At 30.4% G+C, this 18,200-nt stretch overlaps 1 protein-coding gene across 10 annotated transcripts; it reads left to right on the forward strand.

The window, feature by feature from the left end:
- Nucleotides 1-3,301: 3,301 nt before the first annotated feature.
- On the forward strand, nt 3,302-7,513 carry LOC115721958 (rRNA-processing protein fcf2). 10 transcript variants are annotated; one of them, XM_030651075.2, is made up of 9 exons: nt 3,302-3,510; nt 3,652-3,735; nt 3,897-3,957; nt 4,465-4,500; nt 4,929-5,165; nt 5,251-5,311; nt 6,445-6,513; nt 6,641-6,756; nt 7,163-7,513. In XM_030651075.2, exons 3-9 carry the CDS (start codon nt 3,920-3,922, stop codon nt 7,269-7,271), a joined length of 666 nt encoding a protein of 221 aa, XP_030506935.1. In that variant the 5' UTR covers nt 3,302-3,510; nt 3,652-3,735; nt 3,897-3,919; the 3' UTR covers nt 7,272-7,513. The 10 variants fall into 10 exon arrangements, 9 of the variants coding, with proteins under 9 accessions (XP_030506935.1, XP_030506938.1, XP_060960078.1 ...); XM_030651078.2 differs by having other exon boundaries at nt 3,316-3,510; nt 3,897-3,958; nt 4,459-4,500; XM_030651076.2 differs by having other exon boundaries at nt 3,330-3,510; nt 3,660-3,735.
- Nucleotides 7,514-18,200: the final 10,687 nt, after the last annotated feature.

Below are 18,200 nucleotides of genomic sequence, written 5' to 3' on the forward strand. Positions count from 1 at the left end.
ATAATGACAAAATATATATTTTATAAAGGTAGATCATGAAGGTGTCATTGAGCTCAAATAATAAGTAATGTTGTCAGAATTTATTTTTGAAGTTTTAAGAAGTGAGAAAATATCATCATAGCTTGTTTAAGGAAACAAACAAACACTAAATATAATTAACTTTATTCAGGTATATAATAGTTAACGTGTTGCTGTAATTGTATAATTTTAAATTTGTACGGTATTATTGTAATTGATTTAATTATTATGTATAGATATAAAAATTTCCCTTCTTTTTTTACCTGTTTTGAAAGTACATTTTTGATAATAACAATATGATTCTTTTCAAAATTATACTTTCTGGTTTTTTTTTTTTTAAAAAAAGTAGTTTTAAAATTATTTTCCAATTACATAGATAATTGTTTAGTCTTAAAAGTTCTATCATTATGATATATTTTTCAATGCAATCATTTTAATATGAGGGAAGCATATATTTTTTTTACTATTATTAGAAAAAATAATTTAAATTAAAAGTAATTTATAGTTTAACTAAAAAGCAAAATCAAAATTTAAGTTTAAACAAAATAAAATATATCAACTAATTTTATTGGTTATTAAAAATATATTTTATTATTTAATATTTAAAAGTTACTAAATTGTATACTACATAAATTTATATTGTGAAACAATATTGATCAATTTCTTATTATATTTTTCAAGTCACAACATTAATAATTATTTGTGCTAAAAAATTACACTATTACGATCTACTCTTAAAAATTAAAGATATATATTTTTTCCGACTAGTATTAAATAGGTAACATTTTAGTTACTAAATTGTATTCTCACAAATTTTTTTTGTAGAGCATTTTCGATTGTTTTTAAAAATAACTTATAAGAAAAGAACTATAGGTTTTTTACCGAATAAAATTTTCAGAATTAAAAGTAACCTTATAGCTTCTTAATAAAAAAAAGTAATAAGTAATAACTTAAATAAAATTCAAAATTAATGTGTCAACTGATTAATATTATTAAAAATTGTTTGTAATTTTTTTATAAAAGTTATTATATAGTATATATTCTATATAAACTTATTTTGAAAAGAAAGTTATACTTATTTTGCTAATATAAGCTACTTAGTAATTTTATGTATTTTATTATACTTTATTAGATTTAAATATATTTTAAAATAACGTAAACGTTACTATATAAAAATAAGCAAACAAAAAAGTAACATAAATGTATCTTCATGAACTATATATATAACTCAAATAAAATTATGATTTTAAAAGTTAGTAACAAATATATATTTATATAATATATATATGGGTGCACTCTTAATGGGTATTACCCATGAATGGGTAAAATTAGAAAATTTTGAGTTTTTATACTTAATTTTTTTGTCTAATTAAAAAGATCTCTTATTTTTATATCATATGAAATTTGAGATTGTTCCATCGGTAAAAAAAAAATAAACAAAAAGTTTTTTATCAAGAAAATAAGAAAAGAAAAACTTGAGTTTGAGTTAAATATTTTTGTATGAACATATTTTTGATATAGTGTAAAAAGAGATATTTTTTGATATTTTTTTTAATTAAGTAGTTAAATTAAGAATAGAAATTTAAATTTGTGATTTAATTATTCGTTATTAGATTAAAATTCGAAGGTTTGATATTTTTAAAATTAATATTTATAGTTAAATTTGTTTAGTAACCATTCATGGGTAATACCCATTAAGAAGTGTTCCATATATATATAAAGATAATAATATTTTACAAACAAATTAGTATTTTCGTGTCTTATTTTTTTTAATAACATGTTATAGTAATTTTTAAATATATATTTTTAGGGGATTTTTTTATTTTTACATTTTAAAGTAGTTTTTTTTCACATTTTTATGGAAATCCATATAGCAACCTACATATCAACTAATGGAGCAATCTAAATCACAACTTAAATTTAAATAACAACTACCGAAACAACTGAAATCATAAAAATAAAAACAAAAAGTTAAAAAAATATTATATGAGATGATTCCCTTCTTTTTATTAACAACAATGAAAAAAATAAATTAAAAGGTTTATTAGGAAAAAAAAAACTAAAAAGTTATTTTTGATTTTGAATATATGTTTTACACATTTTAAAATGATGACAGAAAAACTTGAGTTTGAGTTAAATATTTTTGTATGAACATATTTTTGATATAGTGTAAAAAGAGATATTTTTTGATATTTTTTTTAATTAAGTAGTTAAATTAAGAATAGAAATTTAAATTTGTGATTTAATTATTCGTTATTAGATTAAAATTCGAAGGTTTGATATTTTTAAAATTAATATTTATAGTTAAATTTGTTTAGTAACCATTCATGGGTAATACCCATTAAGAAGTGTTCCATATATATATAAAGATAATAATATTTTACAAACAAATTAGTATTTTCGTGTCTTATTTTTTTTAATAACATGTTATAGTAATTTTTAAATATATATTTTTAGGGGATTTTTTTATTTTTACATTTTAAAGTAGTTTTTTTTCACATTTTTATGGAAATCCATATAGCAACCTACATATCAACTAATGGAGCAATCTAAATCACAACTTAAATTTAAATAACAACTACCGAAACAACTGAAATCATAAAAATAAAAACAAAAAGTTAAAAAAATATTATATGAGATGATTCCCTTCTTTTTATTAACAACAATGAAAAAAATAAATTAAAAGGTTTATTAGGAAAAAAAAAACTAAAAAGTTATTTTTGATTTTGAATATATGTTTTACACATTTTAAAATGATGACATTCAAAAATAATATTGTAGTTAGAAAAAATGATAAAAGTTAAAAATTAAAAAAGGAAAAAATAAATAATTTGTTGTTAAAAAAACAGAAAGGGAAAAAAAAAGGTCAGCAAAAGTGACGCTGACAATGAATTAATAATGCAGTGCATTATTTCTTATTCGGTATTACTAACCTTATTTTTAATAATTAAAATTATTTTTGTTATTTTTATAAATAATTATCTAATCATGTATAAATATAAAAAATCCCCAAAAAAGAATAGGAAGGAGATGAATTGATGTTTAGGAAAAAGAAGAAAGAAATATAAAATAAAAAATAAAGTAGTGTGTACATACAAAGAAAGAGAAAAAGAAATAAAAAAAAAAAGCAAAATAATAAGTACAAACCTACGTATATAATTGTTCAAGAAACTAACTATATATTTCACAATTAATTAAACATCGTTAGTTGTGATATTAATTTTGAAATTCCGTCCGTATGCGTAATTTACTCTATATATTTGGGCTTTACATTAAACGTGGCCCATTACCTTTCCCTTTCCCATTTCCCTAACTTCTAACCCTAGACACAAAATAACACACACACACACACACAAATTCAGCCGCCTCCCCCCTCTCAGTTGCGATTTCTCCCTCTTCTCTCCTCGACGCACGCAAAAGTCTCACCAAGCCACCATGCTTCTCTGACCGGTGACATTCCTCATCTCTAGAGGAAAATCATTCACCAAAGAGGTATGCTAATCTTTTTGCTCTGCTCTTTTTTTCTCATTTCTTTCCTTTTGTTTGATAAATGCTATTGCTATTCTTTCTCAACACTAAATCTAATCTCAGTCTCATTCTCTCTGTCTCTTTTCTTATTTGGTTTTCTGGAAGATTCTCAGACCATCATTGGCACATCCTACCGTCGAATCTTAGGTGCAACCCTACCTACCGTCGACTCTTACTTCTCACCCTCAGGTCTTAACCTTATTTGTTTTGTACTGAAAATAATGATTAAATTTTGTAATAATAATATTTTTGATATTGAATCTGTGATATTGTTAATTTTAGTATTAAATCCGTGATAATGCTATTCTTTACATTGAATCTGTGAGATGATATTTTTTATTTTGAACTAGATTATCTGGTGGTAGGGACCCCTATGTTGACGTCCTTCAACAAAGCTTTCCAAAAAAAAAAGGTTAATAGTTATTTTTTTTATTTACTTTTATTATTTTATTTTTTTGGTTGTATTTGATTTTTCTTGTTTTGTAATTGTCCTAAAAATCTGAACAAAATATTATATTACAGCAAAGCTTGTTTTCCTTATAGAGTTAGAGTTAGTAATACATTTGATTATTATGGAGTTGACATATGTTATAGGTTTCGAATTGACAGGTTGTTAAGGTGTTCTATCAAAAGTGATAAATCCAAGTTTAAATTAATTTAATTTTGATTACTCAGTTGCTTATACCCTATATATAGGGTTCGTTGCTTAAATTTCATTGCAGTTTGCAAAGTTTGTGGTGCTAGTTCTCATCTGTTCAGTGATAGATTAGTCTTTGCAAATTGTAATTAATGATGGCTTTACTTTGATAGTAGTTTTCTATATTGTAATGCAAATGTTTTACAAGATTCAATTGCAACTGTTTTGGTGTTGTAATTTGTTATTTATAATACATTGAGTAATTTTGTTTTTAGAATTGCAGGGAATCATCCTAAACACACAGCATTTTCCTGGAGGTGAAGACTGTTATTTCAGTTCGTAATCACTGAGGAAAATTTTAATAGTTTTACACTTAATAATGGGATGTAACTTCATATGATTTTTTTTTATGTATGATTATTTTATTTTTGTTTCTTGTATGTATTTTGATGACATTCAGATCTAATTTTTTTTAATTATGAAATAAGGGTTATAACCCAACCCGACCCAACCCAACCCAACCCATAAAGTAAAAAATGGGTTGGGTTATACATATGATGTGATTTGAATGGGTTAGTTTTTTATAGGCCGACTTAATTGGGTTGGCCCACAAAAATATCCTCAACCCGGCAAACCCAACCCATGATCAGCCCTAGACTGTGACTCTTTGAATCATGTTGTTTTTATGTGTAGAAAGAGCTCCTTTTTTTTCCTTCTCATTCTCATCTGCTGTTTTGTGTTATAGAATGTCAGAAATCAAGGCAGTGGTTGGCCTATCATGGGAACCAAAGTTGCCCAATTTGTCATCTGCAAAGGGCTTTGCTTCTAATGCTACAACAACTCATAAAAATCAGCCTGAAAGCAGTGTAGTTTGGAAACCCAGTTCAGAGCTTGTTGATGGGCTTTTTGTTCCACCAAATGACCCTAAGAAGTTAAACAGGATACTCAGAAAACAAATCAAAGATACTGCTGGGCATAATTGGTACCTACTTTGTTTGTCTTGTATCTATATATTTGCTACCGTTGTAATTATCTATAATTTACACTTACTTTTCTACTTTAATTAGGTTTGACATGCCCGCACCAACCATCACCCCTGAGCTCCAAAAAGATCTTCAATTGCTTAAGGTGCAGTTGTCGTTGACCATTTTATATTTCCTATTCAAAGTTCGTTTTATTGATCATTACGCATAGTTAATCCTTTGCTTGTTTCTCTTAACGTTGAATAAATTTTTTACCCCTGTACAATTATACTAGTTAACACTTAAAGAATAAAGTCCACGGCCTTTAATTCTTGCATTTCTTCATAACTTTTGCCCATTGTAAAATCCAATTGAATTTTTATTCTCTTTGAGATTGCATTCCTTGTCTTTATCGTGGTAATCTTATTCGAAAGAGTTAATTTTTTCATCTTCTTGTATTAATTACATATGATGTAATGTAGAGTAGCTGTCCCAGAAAATTGGGATTAGGGCTAACTATTTAAAGGCCTCTATTACTGCGGTATAAGTATCGTTTCTTTTTCTTCTTTGTTCCCTCCAACTACACTTGCAGAGATTTTAGTTTCGGACCACACACTCAGTCAAATACTCACCCCTACCCATTCACTTGAGTGAACCTTAGGTGGAAGGTTTTGAGAATCACCTTGGTGTCCTCCTGCTTATTATATTGTTTGGTGATATTTTTGTTAGAATGAGATAAGCGAGTGTCCAAGTTTTCTAGGCAAGCTTTGCTTCATTGAAATTCTCCTTGTATTCAACTGTTACCAATAACATAATCGTAATAGAATCGTCATTACAATGCCATTGTTTAGTTGATTTCAAAAACTTTGTAATGCCTTTACAATATAATCACCGTTATATGAATAAGCATTACAGCCCTATCATTTTCGTTACTATTTTTATCATCTGATTTAAATGCCACCTGAGATGGATCAATCAAATTGCAACATTCTGGTCATTCTACCTAACACATGACATAAGTACGAGCATTTTGATTTTTTTTTTTTAAAAAAAAATTCCCTTTTGATCTCCAGCCAAAAATTGAGTATGATTTTAGTCGTGCCTTGTTAGCTTTTGTTTTGAGATAAAGGATGAATATCCTACAAGTTATTTCATCTAGACTTAATTTAAGTTCATCAATGGAAAACATAAAAGGGTTTCATTTACTTGCTTGCAAGTTCATGTAATTGTAGAAACTCTTTCTTGGGAAAATTCATTTTGCTTTTACTGATTCGCATTATACTTGGCATATGTTTATAGTTGAGGAATGTGATGGATCCAAAAAGGCATTACAAGAAGGGTGAATCAAAGTCAAACAAGTATTTCCAGGCAAGTGTATACCACCATCCTATTGGCAGTATATAAATATTCCAATTCAATCTATATTCCTTGTTTGAAATCCTTTGACAGTGTTTTTTCCTTTCTTTTGTTCTTTGTAATTATTGCTATTAATCAGGTGGGAACAATCATAGAGTCTCCACTAGATTTCTTTGATGGTAGATTAACAAAGAAAGAAAGGAAGACATCTCTTGCAGCCGAGCTGCTCTCTGATCGCACTCTTGGAGCTTACAGGTAAGATAGGCTTTGAAATGATTTATGCTTTTGTCGTGTTTCTTGCATTATGAAAATAAATAAATCGTAGGCTCCGGTTGGATATTGGATCTATCGAGGTAGAGGGGCAAAACAAGAGCCAACATATATATTTGCATTTGGTTTTCACAAAAGAGGGATTAGAACTTTAGAGAAAGTTGTTTGGATATTGTTTTGCTCCACTTTTCTCAATCCTTAAGTGCTTCACATCTAAGCATAACATTGATTTTCCGAATCATGTTTTAGAATTGAGATTAGTAATGCATTAGTAATTCTAATTGAATGTAAGGAAGATTGATTGATAGTAAATTCTGTTGGCGAAAGGTTTTTCTCTGATCTAACTTATTTGGTTACTGATGTTGTATGCCTTAATCTTTGATCTTTTCAGGAAGCGCAAGGTTCGCGAAATAGAAGAGAAAAATCAACCTGGCGGGAATAATAAATGGAAGATAAAAGGAAAACACCCGAAAAACCGAGCAAACCAAAGAAGACATTGATTTTTATTTTTCTTCTTTCTTTGTAAACTGATTCCATTATTGAAGATGCAACTAAACTGTGTGTGTCTATGTTTCAGGTTTAGATTTTAGATCACCAAAGTTCCAACATTTTTGTTCTGATGAAAATGTAATATTATAATGTTAACTAAGCTAATAGTATTAGTTGTTCCTTTCAAGTAAAAGTATGATATAGTTATCATGCATTATATTATATGAGATAAAATGACTTGTAGTTTTGTTAAGCCTAAGTTGTTCATTAATCATTTTCGAGCAATTTTATTACCTTTTCTATGTTCATAAAACATGTTTGATTGGGTGTTATGATGAATATAATTTCAAACACTCTTCTATGAGCTTTGTTCATGAAAATGGGAGATAATCTTTCTTTTTATTTTTTCCCTAATTTATTCGAGCGCCACTAATTTCTTACTTCCAAAATATAATAAATAATTGTATGAGAATTAATACCATACAATCTATTCTTATTAATCTTAAGTAAATATGTCATAATTGTTAACAAAGAAAATCAAAATCGTATTGTTTAGGCATAGTTGGTAAATTTTTTGAAGTTCTTAGGGCTGCCTACTTTTTTAATGGCAACATTTTGGAAGTTAACACTTAAATGTCTAATGCCTTTTTGGTGTGAACTAAGAAGTATTGGGAGAAATGAATAATTTTTAAGCATTATAGGCCAATAATTTTAAAATTTTCGATAAGTTCGACCTCTAGAAATATTATCTCATTGATTTGAAACTTGGTAATGGTAGTTGGGACATGGATTTTATTAGGAGGGTGTTTGAGGATGTTAAGTTAATTTTGTTGGTATTATTCGAATAATGTTAAATATAATGTCAATTTAATAAGAGTGTTAAAGTTTCAAATACGATGAAGATTGAATTCTTATTAAACCGTTTGTGGAAGTTGAGAGTTCCACTCAAAATTAAATATTTTTTTTAATGGAAAGTTAGTTACTATTAACTATTTCCCTCAAAAAAAAAAAAAAAAGTTAGTTACTATTAACTACCAAACTAACTCTATTTTTTTTTTTTTTTGAAGGAAAAATGGTAAACTTTATTAGAATAAACTTTCAACCATTACAATAGATAAAAGATCAGCAGGAGCATGAACTTTCAAACTAACTCTATTTTGTTTACATGAATGTTGCAATTAATCTTTACTAGTACCCTAGGTGTTGTGAAAGTCAATCAGTGTTCAAAGTCTGAGATTTGCAAAGAAAATAATTCTTGTAGCATAATAGTATGGTTACATTTTTTGTGTTACAACTAAATATAACGATCTATTTATGTAACGTCCCTGCTTCAAGCTTTTACTGGACCCTTACACCTACGGAATGAATGACTCTTATACACGAGTATGTCACTCTGACTGCTTTCTGGACTGATGACTGACTCTACAGACCAACACGAGTGTTTTCAGCATGTTTTGTCCTCACTTGCACACTTCCTGAGAAAAATTTTCAGGAGTTCACCAATCCTGAAATTATCCCAGGCTAAGCATGCTTAACTGTGGAGTTCTTTCGTGATGGACTACCGAAAAACAAGATGCACCTTGTTGATATAGGTAGTACCAATCAATCTATTTAAGCCCTCTTTAACTGTGTAGTTCTATACCTACACCGTCTCAGAATCATCCCACTTAACCTCCCCCAGGCAGTGTGACAGCTTACCCGGTATTTCCCTTTACTGATCAATTTTTGTGTTGATAGGGATGATATTTTGTAAAACTTTATTCTTTTTGTTCTCTTTTTTGCAATTATAATGTTGTGAACTTAAAGATGATAAACTTCTTGTTCATACTTTAGTTAAAATTATTTTAAATGATAAAAAAATTACCATATGGAATAGGTCTTTGTCTTTTTGTTTCACAATTTGTATGTAAATTTTATCATTTGCATCTCTATAGGATAGACAATAAGTAAGATTGGCCCTGAATTTTAGTGGATCATAGGAAAAATAAATATTTGGGCCCTTATTTTAAAAGAAATGTGGTATTTTGAAAAGGGAAATTTGACATGTTATGCTTAAAAATGTGTAATGGTGTTAAATTATACCATCATCCTAAGAATTTGGTAACTATGCCAATCTTTTAATGGTAACCCCAAAATGCCCTCTCCTCAAACCCAAAAAAATCAGCCCCTCCTTTCTCTCTCTTTCCCTCTCGTTTGATCTCTCTCTCTCTCTCTCTTCTCTCACTCTCTCTCTTCTCGCACTCTCTCTCTTTCACTTTGTCTCTCTTTCTCATTGCTCTCTCCGTTGCCGCCGACTGCCGCGACATTTGTGCACCATTATGCGATTTTGTCATGTATGTTTAAATCTGCGACCTTATGCGATTTGTGTGCGATTATTGTGCGACATGTTACTCCAGCATATTATAGTTGTATGAGACATTTGTGATAGTTATGTGATTAGTGTGCGATTATGATGTTATGCGATTTATGTGCGACATTTGTGCAGCATTATGCGATTTTAACATGTATGTTTTAATCTGCGACCTTATGCGATTTGTGTGTGATTATTGTGCGCCATGATACTCCAGCATATTGAAGTTGTATTAGGCGACATTGTGCGACTTCCGTAGTACCTTGTGCGATGTATGTGCGATATTGTATGCTGATTTTTTATGTTTATTTGTTTGTATTTCTTTGGGACAGATTCATCTGTATTTGTGCCTGTACTGTATGATGGAGTTTGGACTTTGGAGGGTTTCAACTGGGTATTTGATTCCTCAAAAAGTAAGATATTGATATTGGACATTGACTGTACACTGAAAAAGTTGCGTGAAATTTTGCATGAGGAGTTGAAGGTGGACCCCTTGGTGTATGAATTGAAGTTAGAAGTTCTTTACATGTACATGAAAGGCACTAAGTTTCCACCTGAGGTTTTAGTGAAAGATAGTCAACTACGGGTGTTCTTGAGCATGAAGGCAAAAATGAGTGTGGACAACTTGTTGCCACTATTTGTGACTAAAGTGAAGAAGAATTTGGCGATTTTGATAACTCTATGAAAATAGAGTTATTTATATCTTTTTGGGCATTAAATTAGCTTTGTTCTCAAGTATTTTTAGTTTATTTTAGTGACTTTTATTTGGTTTTATTTAGTTATGCATAAATAGTAATTTTAGTATTTTTCAATTAATTTTGTAATATTTTATCAATTTTATTTAGTTTCCCATTTTATAAGTTTTAATCTCAATGTTTTGTTTTTATTTTGTAGAAAGTTTAAATGTGTATTTTGGGCTTGTCACATTAGTTCAAATGAAGAGTACTATTAATGTTCATGGATGGACTCACTAATGACCACTAATATTTGATGTAAAGTGAAATGGACTAAAAGCCCAAACATTTTACACTTGATGGGCTATATTTATTGGGCTTTAGTTGAAAGTCAAAAGAAAGAAAGATTGGGCCAAAAAGAAAAAAAGAAAGAAAGAGAAAAGAAAATCAAGTGAGGGCTTGATTTGAAAAAAAAAATAGAAATGAAAAAAAGAAGACATTATATAGATAGAGATATATATATATATGATGAATTGAGAAGGGCAGTGGCGTGAGTGGATTGAAAAAAGAGGAGGCGGCTGACAGTGAAGAAAAGAAGAAAAATGAAGAAAAAGAAGAAAAAGAAAGGAGAGAGAGAGATAGTTTTATTTAGGGTTTTAATTTAGCATTTTTAATTTTGAGATTGGCAAAAATCAAGAGGAAGAAGAAGAGCAATTTGGAGAAGAAACTTAGAGTCTTGTGACAAGCTCTAAATGGGTTTTTATTTCTATCTTTCTTTTCTTTTAAATTTTGTAATTTTTGCACAATCTATTATGAGTTAATTTTCTTTTTGCTAGAATTATTTTCTTGACTTAAATTGTGATTTGATATTTTGTTGCTATGTTTTAGTGAATTGATTTTGTTCATTCAAGTGTGTTTATTGTGCAATTGCTTACTTTTGCTTGATCACCATTAGTAGGTACTAGCTAATCTTAATTTTGGAAAAAATAGGGTTAGTGGAATTGCTTGAATGATGCATGAATATCACTTTGGAAAAATGTGATTTGTAAATGGCATAGGAATATGTTATTTACCATGTATGACTTGAAGGAATTGTGCTTAAATTGATATTCTTAAATTAATTGGGCATAGGAATATGTTAATTAATTAGAGAATCAAACCATAAATACTTTGGAAAAAGGATTATGACATTTTAAATTCCTAGTTGACACCATCAATTTGCAACAATATTCATTTGCACCATTATATCAACTTTGCATTTTTTAGGCCAATTTAATAGTTCTAGCTTGTTTTCTTCATAGTTTGTGTTTATTAATATATATTTTTTTTACATATTCTCATCACTTTATTTTATTTTATTCTTTTGTTAAAACCAATTTGTGAGTAATTAGTTTTATAAATCAATTTCTAATTTTCAATCCCTGTGGAGACGATACTCGATTTATCACTTTATTACTTGTTACGATTGCGTATACTTGCGTACACAATTTTCACAACAAGTTTTTGGCGCCGTTGCCGGGGATTGATTTAGTGAAATTTTATTTGTGGAACTTAATTACTATCAATTTGGTTTTTTTGTTTCATTTGTTTAGTTTTATTTCCTTGTTCTATTTTACGCTTTGTTTGTTTGTCTTGGTTCCTTTTTCAAGGTACTTGGGATGTCTCATCGACAAGTCCTTATGAATTTTGTTCAACATGACTTGGAGTCCTTGTATGAAGTATGGTGGAGATACAAGGCACTCCTAATGAGGTTTCCATATCATGGGTTGTCCAAAGAATGTCAACTAGAAATCTTCCTAAATGGGTTGAATCCAAGCACACGAAAATGGGTAGAAAGAGGAAATGGTACCGCCAATTTCTACCAACTATCAATTGATGAAGCCTATTGGATGTTGGAAGACATGGCGGAGTACAATGAGTGGTGTTGTAATTGTCCAAACAATGACCATGTTTGGGAGGACAATTACAACAATTTGGAGCCAAATTTTGACACTTACACTCAAGGACCAAATGATGAGATTTTAGAAGATTTACAAGAGTTCAACATAGAAGAAGATCTTCATCAAATGGCTCAACCAAGCTCACTTGAGGTGTTGATGATGGAGTTCATGGCTAAAAATGATGCCTTAATTCAAGGCCAAGCTTCATCCTTGAGGAAATTGGAGAACCAATTTGAGCTTTTGGTCAATGAGTTGTGTGATAAACACCATGAAACTTTGGGCATTGATATGGAAAATTTAAGGGAGAAAGAAGAAAATGAAAATGTCATTTTGAGGAGTGGTGATGAGTTGGAGATACTTGGGGAAAATTTTGAGCAATTACAAGAGCTCACTTCAATCCAAAGTAGTGAAATAAAAGATAAGGAAGCAAGCATTCCAAGTTGGTCAACATTTATTGCTGCTCATAATGCTGTAGCATTATCACAGCAAAACTGCCCAGTTTTTGAAAAAATTCAGCAAGAGCATTTTTGCATTCCTCAAGTCAAAGAGCTCGTGGTAATGGAATATCATGTTTATGAAGATCCTTTTTGGCCACCACCTCCTCCTCCACCATTGGCATGGTACCTTGGCATCCATCTTGTGCATTCATCGAATTCAAGTCAAGTTGAGCATTGTGCCTATTCAATTCCATATCTCGCCAAGCTTGAGGGCGTCCACAACAAAGACCCATTCGTGAGGGCATATGCTACTCTCTATGGGCGGAAGCCGCTCTTTGATGAGTGCTTCTCAAAAAGTCAAGCCGACGACTTTAAATCAAGCGCTTCTTGGGAGGCAACCCAATCTTTCTAAACTTTGTCTTTATTTTGTTTCAAATTCAATAAACATGCAATGTTAAATGGCTTTGACAATTGCATTGCAGTTTTTTCTCTCTTTCTTTTCTTTTTCTCTCTTGTAGGTGCAAGCATAAAGTCAAATAGAATTGGACTCACTTATGGAGGTTGACACAAGCAAGTTTGCACATCATTGCCTAGGGGAGTTCTTCTTTAACTCTTCTTTATTTATTTTTAAACTTGCTCACACATATTTGAGAATTTTGTGCTTAACATGTTTTGGGAAACTAAATATTATTTTTTTCTTTTCTTTTCTTTTATTTTGCTTGTTTGAATTTTATTTTTTTAGGCATATGTGCTTTGGTTTGGTGATTTTCCACATTCTAATACATGATTGATAGTGTGCATAGCTTGTTGAAAAATGTAAATATTGTTTGAGCTTGTGACTAATTCTTGTGCTAGTTTCATTTTGATTGAGATATGTCTAATTTTGAGCACGAATGCCTTGATCATTTTATTGTGTGTGATTTGGTGAAAGTTTGTGTAAATATATGATTTTGTGATCTCACAAGTCTTAGAATTTTGTTTGATTCTCTCTTGAGGCGAAATCCTAGACAATGCTTAACCAAAGACATGATTTAGGCCATTTGTGGACCGTTTGAGCCTTTTGAGCCAACCATGATATTATTTTATCCCTAGTCACCCTCTTTGAGCATAATTGAATCCCTTTTTTTTTTACCACATGTAAGCCTAGCTAAATACAAATCTTCTCACCATATACCCTTTGAGCACCTTATTATTCCAAGATTTTGTTTGTTGTGTCATGAAGGGGGTGGGAGGGGTGCAATTTTTGTAGCGTGGTAATTGGGTGAGTGTTTTCATTGTGGTACTTTATTATTCTCACCATTGGGGACAATGTTGAATTTTAAGTTGGGGGAGAATTACCATATTTTGTGTATATTGCCATTATTATATTTGTATTGTTAGTTATTCAAAAAAAAAAAAAAAAAAAAAAGAATGTTTAAAATTAAGTTTGGGGTGTGCTACCCCTTGAAAAAAAAAAGTGTGTTTAAAATTAAGTTTGGGGTGGCTTGCAAAAAAAAAAAAAAGAGCAGGATTTTTTTTAGAAGCTTGAAGTCCCAGGTGTTATAGCATTGCTTCAGCATTCTGGAGCAGAGACACAGGAAAAAATGATATGCTAAAGCATTGCTATAACTCCTGGGAGCACATTATTTTGGAAAATTTTGGGACAATAAATAATGGCAATATTAATACTCAAATTTTTTGTGGGATATTATTTGAGGAAGTAAGTGTGAGGTCTCATTTTGGTCTTAGAAAAATTAAGGTGTTTTTAGGTGATTTGAGCCAAAAATGACTTCTCTTAACCACCTTCACCTAAGCCTTACATTACAAGCTTGAAAAAGTCCTTTTGATCTTTGGTTTTGTGTTTGTCTACATTAGTGGAGAGAGAGATGAAAAACAAACCTATGAGAATTTGTTACTTTAGAGATTTTGTGCTTAATTCATATTTACATAAATTGATCTAAATTGCAAGTAATATTTTGATAAAAGGCATTTCACACACACACTTGGAGTAATCAAAATTGGAATGAAACTTGTCCTTGAATTTTTCACAATCATTGGACAATCTTTTTATTTTTCTCTAAGCTATGTTCATTAATCAACCTTAAGCTTTAAGGAAATGTGGAGATCACCAACTTTAGTATCATATTGCCTCTTGTTTTATTTTCTTTATTTTTTCTTTTTGCTTGAGGACAAGCAAAGTTTTAAGTTTGGGGTGTGATAACTCTATGAAAATAGAGTTATTTATATCTTTTTGGGCATTAAATTAGCTTTGTTCTCAAGTATTTTTAGTTTATTTTAGTGACTTTTATTTGGTTTTATTTAGTTATGCATAAATAGTAATTTTAGTATTTTTCAATTAATTTTGTAATATTTTATCAATTTTATTTAGTTTCCCATTTTATAAGTTTTAATCTCAATGTTTTGTTTTTATTTTGTAGAAAGTTTAAATGTGTATTTTGGGCTTGTCACATTAGTTCAAATGAAGAGTATTAATGTTCATGGATGGACTCACTAATGACCACCAATATTTGATGTAAAGTGAAATGGACTAAAAGCCCAAACATTTTACACTTGATGGGCTATATTTATTGGGCTTTAGTTGAAAGTCAAAAGAAAGAAAGATTGGGCCAAAAAGAAAAAAAGAAAGAAAGAGAAAAGAAAATCAAGTGAGGGCTTGATTTGAAAAAAAAAATAGAAATGAAAAAAAGAAGACATTATATATATATGATGAATTGAGAAGGGCAGTGGCGTGAGTGGATTGAAAAAAGAGGAGGCGGCTGACAGTGAAGAAAAGAAGAAAAATGAAGAAAAAGAAGAAAAATGAAAAAAAAAGAAAAAGAAAGGAGAGAGAGAGATAGTTTTATTTAGGGTTTTAATTTAGCATTTTTAATTTTGAGATTGGCAAAAATCAAGAGGAAGAAGAAGAGCAATTTGGAGAAGAAACTTAGAGTCTTGTGACAAGCTCTAAATGGGTTTTTATTTCTATCTTTCTTTTCTTTTAAATTTTGTAATTTTTGCACAATCTATTATGAGTTAATTTTCTTTTTGCTAGAATTATTTTCTTGACTTAAATTGTGATTTGATATTTTGTTGCTATGTTTTAGTGAATTGATTTTGTTCATTCAAGTGTGTTTATTGTGCAATTGCTTACTTTTGCTTGATCACCATTAGTAGGTACTAGCTAATCTTAATTTTGGAAAAAATAGGGTTAGTGGAATTGCTTGAATGATGCATGAATATCACTTTGGAAAAATGTGATTTGTAAATGGCATAGGAATATGTTATTTACCATGTATGACTTGAAGGAATTGTGCTTAAATTGATATTCTTAAATTAATTGGGCATAGGAATATGTTAATTAATTAGAGAATCAAACCATAAATACTTTGGAAAAAGGATTATGACATTTTAAATTCCTAGTTGACACCATCAATTTGCAACAATATTCATTTGCACCATTATATCAACTTTGCATTTTTTAGGCCAATTTAATAGTTCTAGCTTGTTTTCTTCATAGTTTGTGTTTATTAATATATATTTTTTTTACATATTCTCATCACTTTATTTTATTTTATTCTTTTGTTAAAACCAATTTGTGAGTAATTAGTTTTATAAATCAATTTCTAATTTTCAATCCCTGTGGAGACGATACTCGATTTATCACTTTATTACTTGTTACGATTGCGTATACTTGCGTACACAATTTTCACAACAGATTTCACTGGTAACATGCCTAATATACTAACTGTCTACTTTTTACGATTTCTAAGCGATGTATGTGCGACATTTTTAGCGAGCTAAGCAAGTTATTCTTTCAACTTTGATAATATTTGCGATTTGTATGCGATATATGTGCGACAGTTGATCAATTTCACATTTCACAGTATAATATAATACAATTGTAAAAGTTTATCATCATTAAGTCTACACATTTCACAGTATAATATAATATAATACAAGGCATAACATTACATAAAACTACCATATCAAGTTCTAGTAAAATAAGTCTACACACCACCTATGTCTAAAGGTGAGCATGTTATCATCATTAACTAGCTCTAACGATCGCTCCAGCATGCAGTGCTCAATGTACTCCATGGCAAACACTCCACAATCGCCACTACAAATTAAAAAATTAGTAAATATTAGCAACAATTAAGTTAAGTAATTCATAATGGAGTGCAAAATTAAATAAATTACTTAAATTAAAAAAAAAAAGGAGAGATTTACCTGGTCTCCGTTTGTGGTGCAACCTCAGAGGTAGCTCGTCTATAATGTAGGGGTAGGAGCTGAGACATCGCCAAAATCGCCAAAAATCGCATGAACATCGCATAATATTACAGAGAACACATTGTTCAGAGTAAATCGCACAAAAATCGCCAAAAAATCGCATGAACATCGCATAATATAACAGAGAACCTATTATTCAGAGTAAATCGCACAAAAATCGCATGAACATCGCATAATATAACAGAGAACCCATTGTTCAGAGTAAATCGCACAAAAATCGCCAAAAATCGCATAAACATCGCATAATATAACAGAAACTATCTAAGCTAGCAAAAATCGCACAAAAATCGTACAAAATCGCATAACATCGCTCAAAATCCCTAACAAAAACTTGAATTCAATATTAAATCGCATTAAAGTCGCATAAAATCGCATAAAATCGCACAAAACACCAAAATCCAGAAAAACCAATTCCCCCTAGCCTACATTCATCCCCAAACACAAAAACTAGCAATTCGAAACTTTCATAAACTACATATTTCAGTTATATCACAGATTCACAATTTAAAGGATAAATTGCAAAAAAAAAAAATTAAAGGAAGCCCATACCTGGTTCGTCGACGGTGCCGAGGACGATGATGAACGGATGGAGTGGCTCGTGGATCGACTGGGATCGAGTGGCTCTCGTGGGTCGATTGGGATGGAGTGGGTCTCATGGGGTTCGGGTCTCGTGGGTCGTCACTGTTCGTGTGGGGTCGAATGGGTTCGTGTGGGTCGACTGGGTTCGTGGGTCGACTGCGTGTGGTGGTTCGAATGGTGTGGTGGTTCGAATGGTGCGGTGGTGAGAATGAGGGTTAGGTTCGAAAGGGGGAACGGTGGTGAGCTTGAAACCGAGAAAGGAAGAGAGAGAGAGGAGAGAGAGGGAAGTTAGAGAGATTGGGGGGAATTGAAATGAGGGGGGTATTTTTGGAACAAAATTGAAAGTTAAGAATAATTATCAAATGTATATTTTCTGTGTATAAAATAACACCATGTGCATTTTTTAAGCATAAAATGTCAAATTTCCCTTTGAAAATCAGTAAAAAAAATATGTATATTTTCAAATAGAAATTTTTTTATTCGGCCTAAGTACAAACCTAGTTCGCCTATACTCAAGGTCAGACTTGACGATAAGTTTTATTATTTGAAAAAATCTCACTTTCTTTTTGTATTATTGTCCTTTAGCGGGCGGGGAAAAGTTCGGCCCCATTTTTTTTGGTGCCGTAGGGAAGGGATTGACTTTTCTACGCATATTCAGTCGTACTGGCATGGCCCTACTTATTTGTTTTCA

This window comes from Cannabis sativa, chromosome 9, assembly GCF_029168945.1.
Source record: "Cannabis sativa cultivar Pink pepper isolate KNU-18-1 chromosome 9, ASM2916894v1, whole genome shotgun sequence".
Taxonomy (NCBI): Eukaryota; Viridiplantae; Streptophyta; class Magnoliopsida; order Rosales; family Cannabaceae; genus Cannabis; species Cannabis sativa.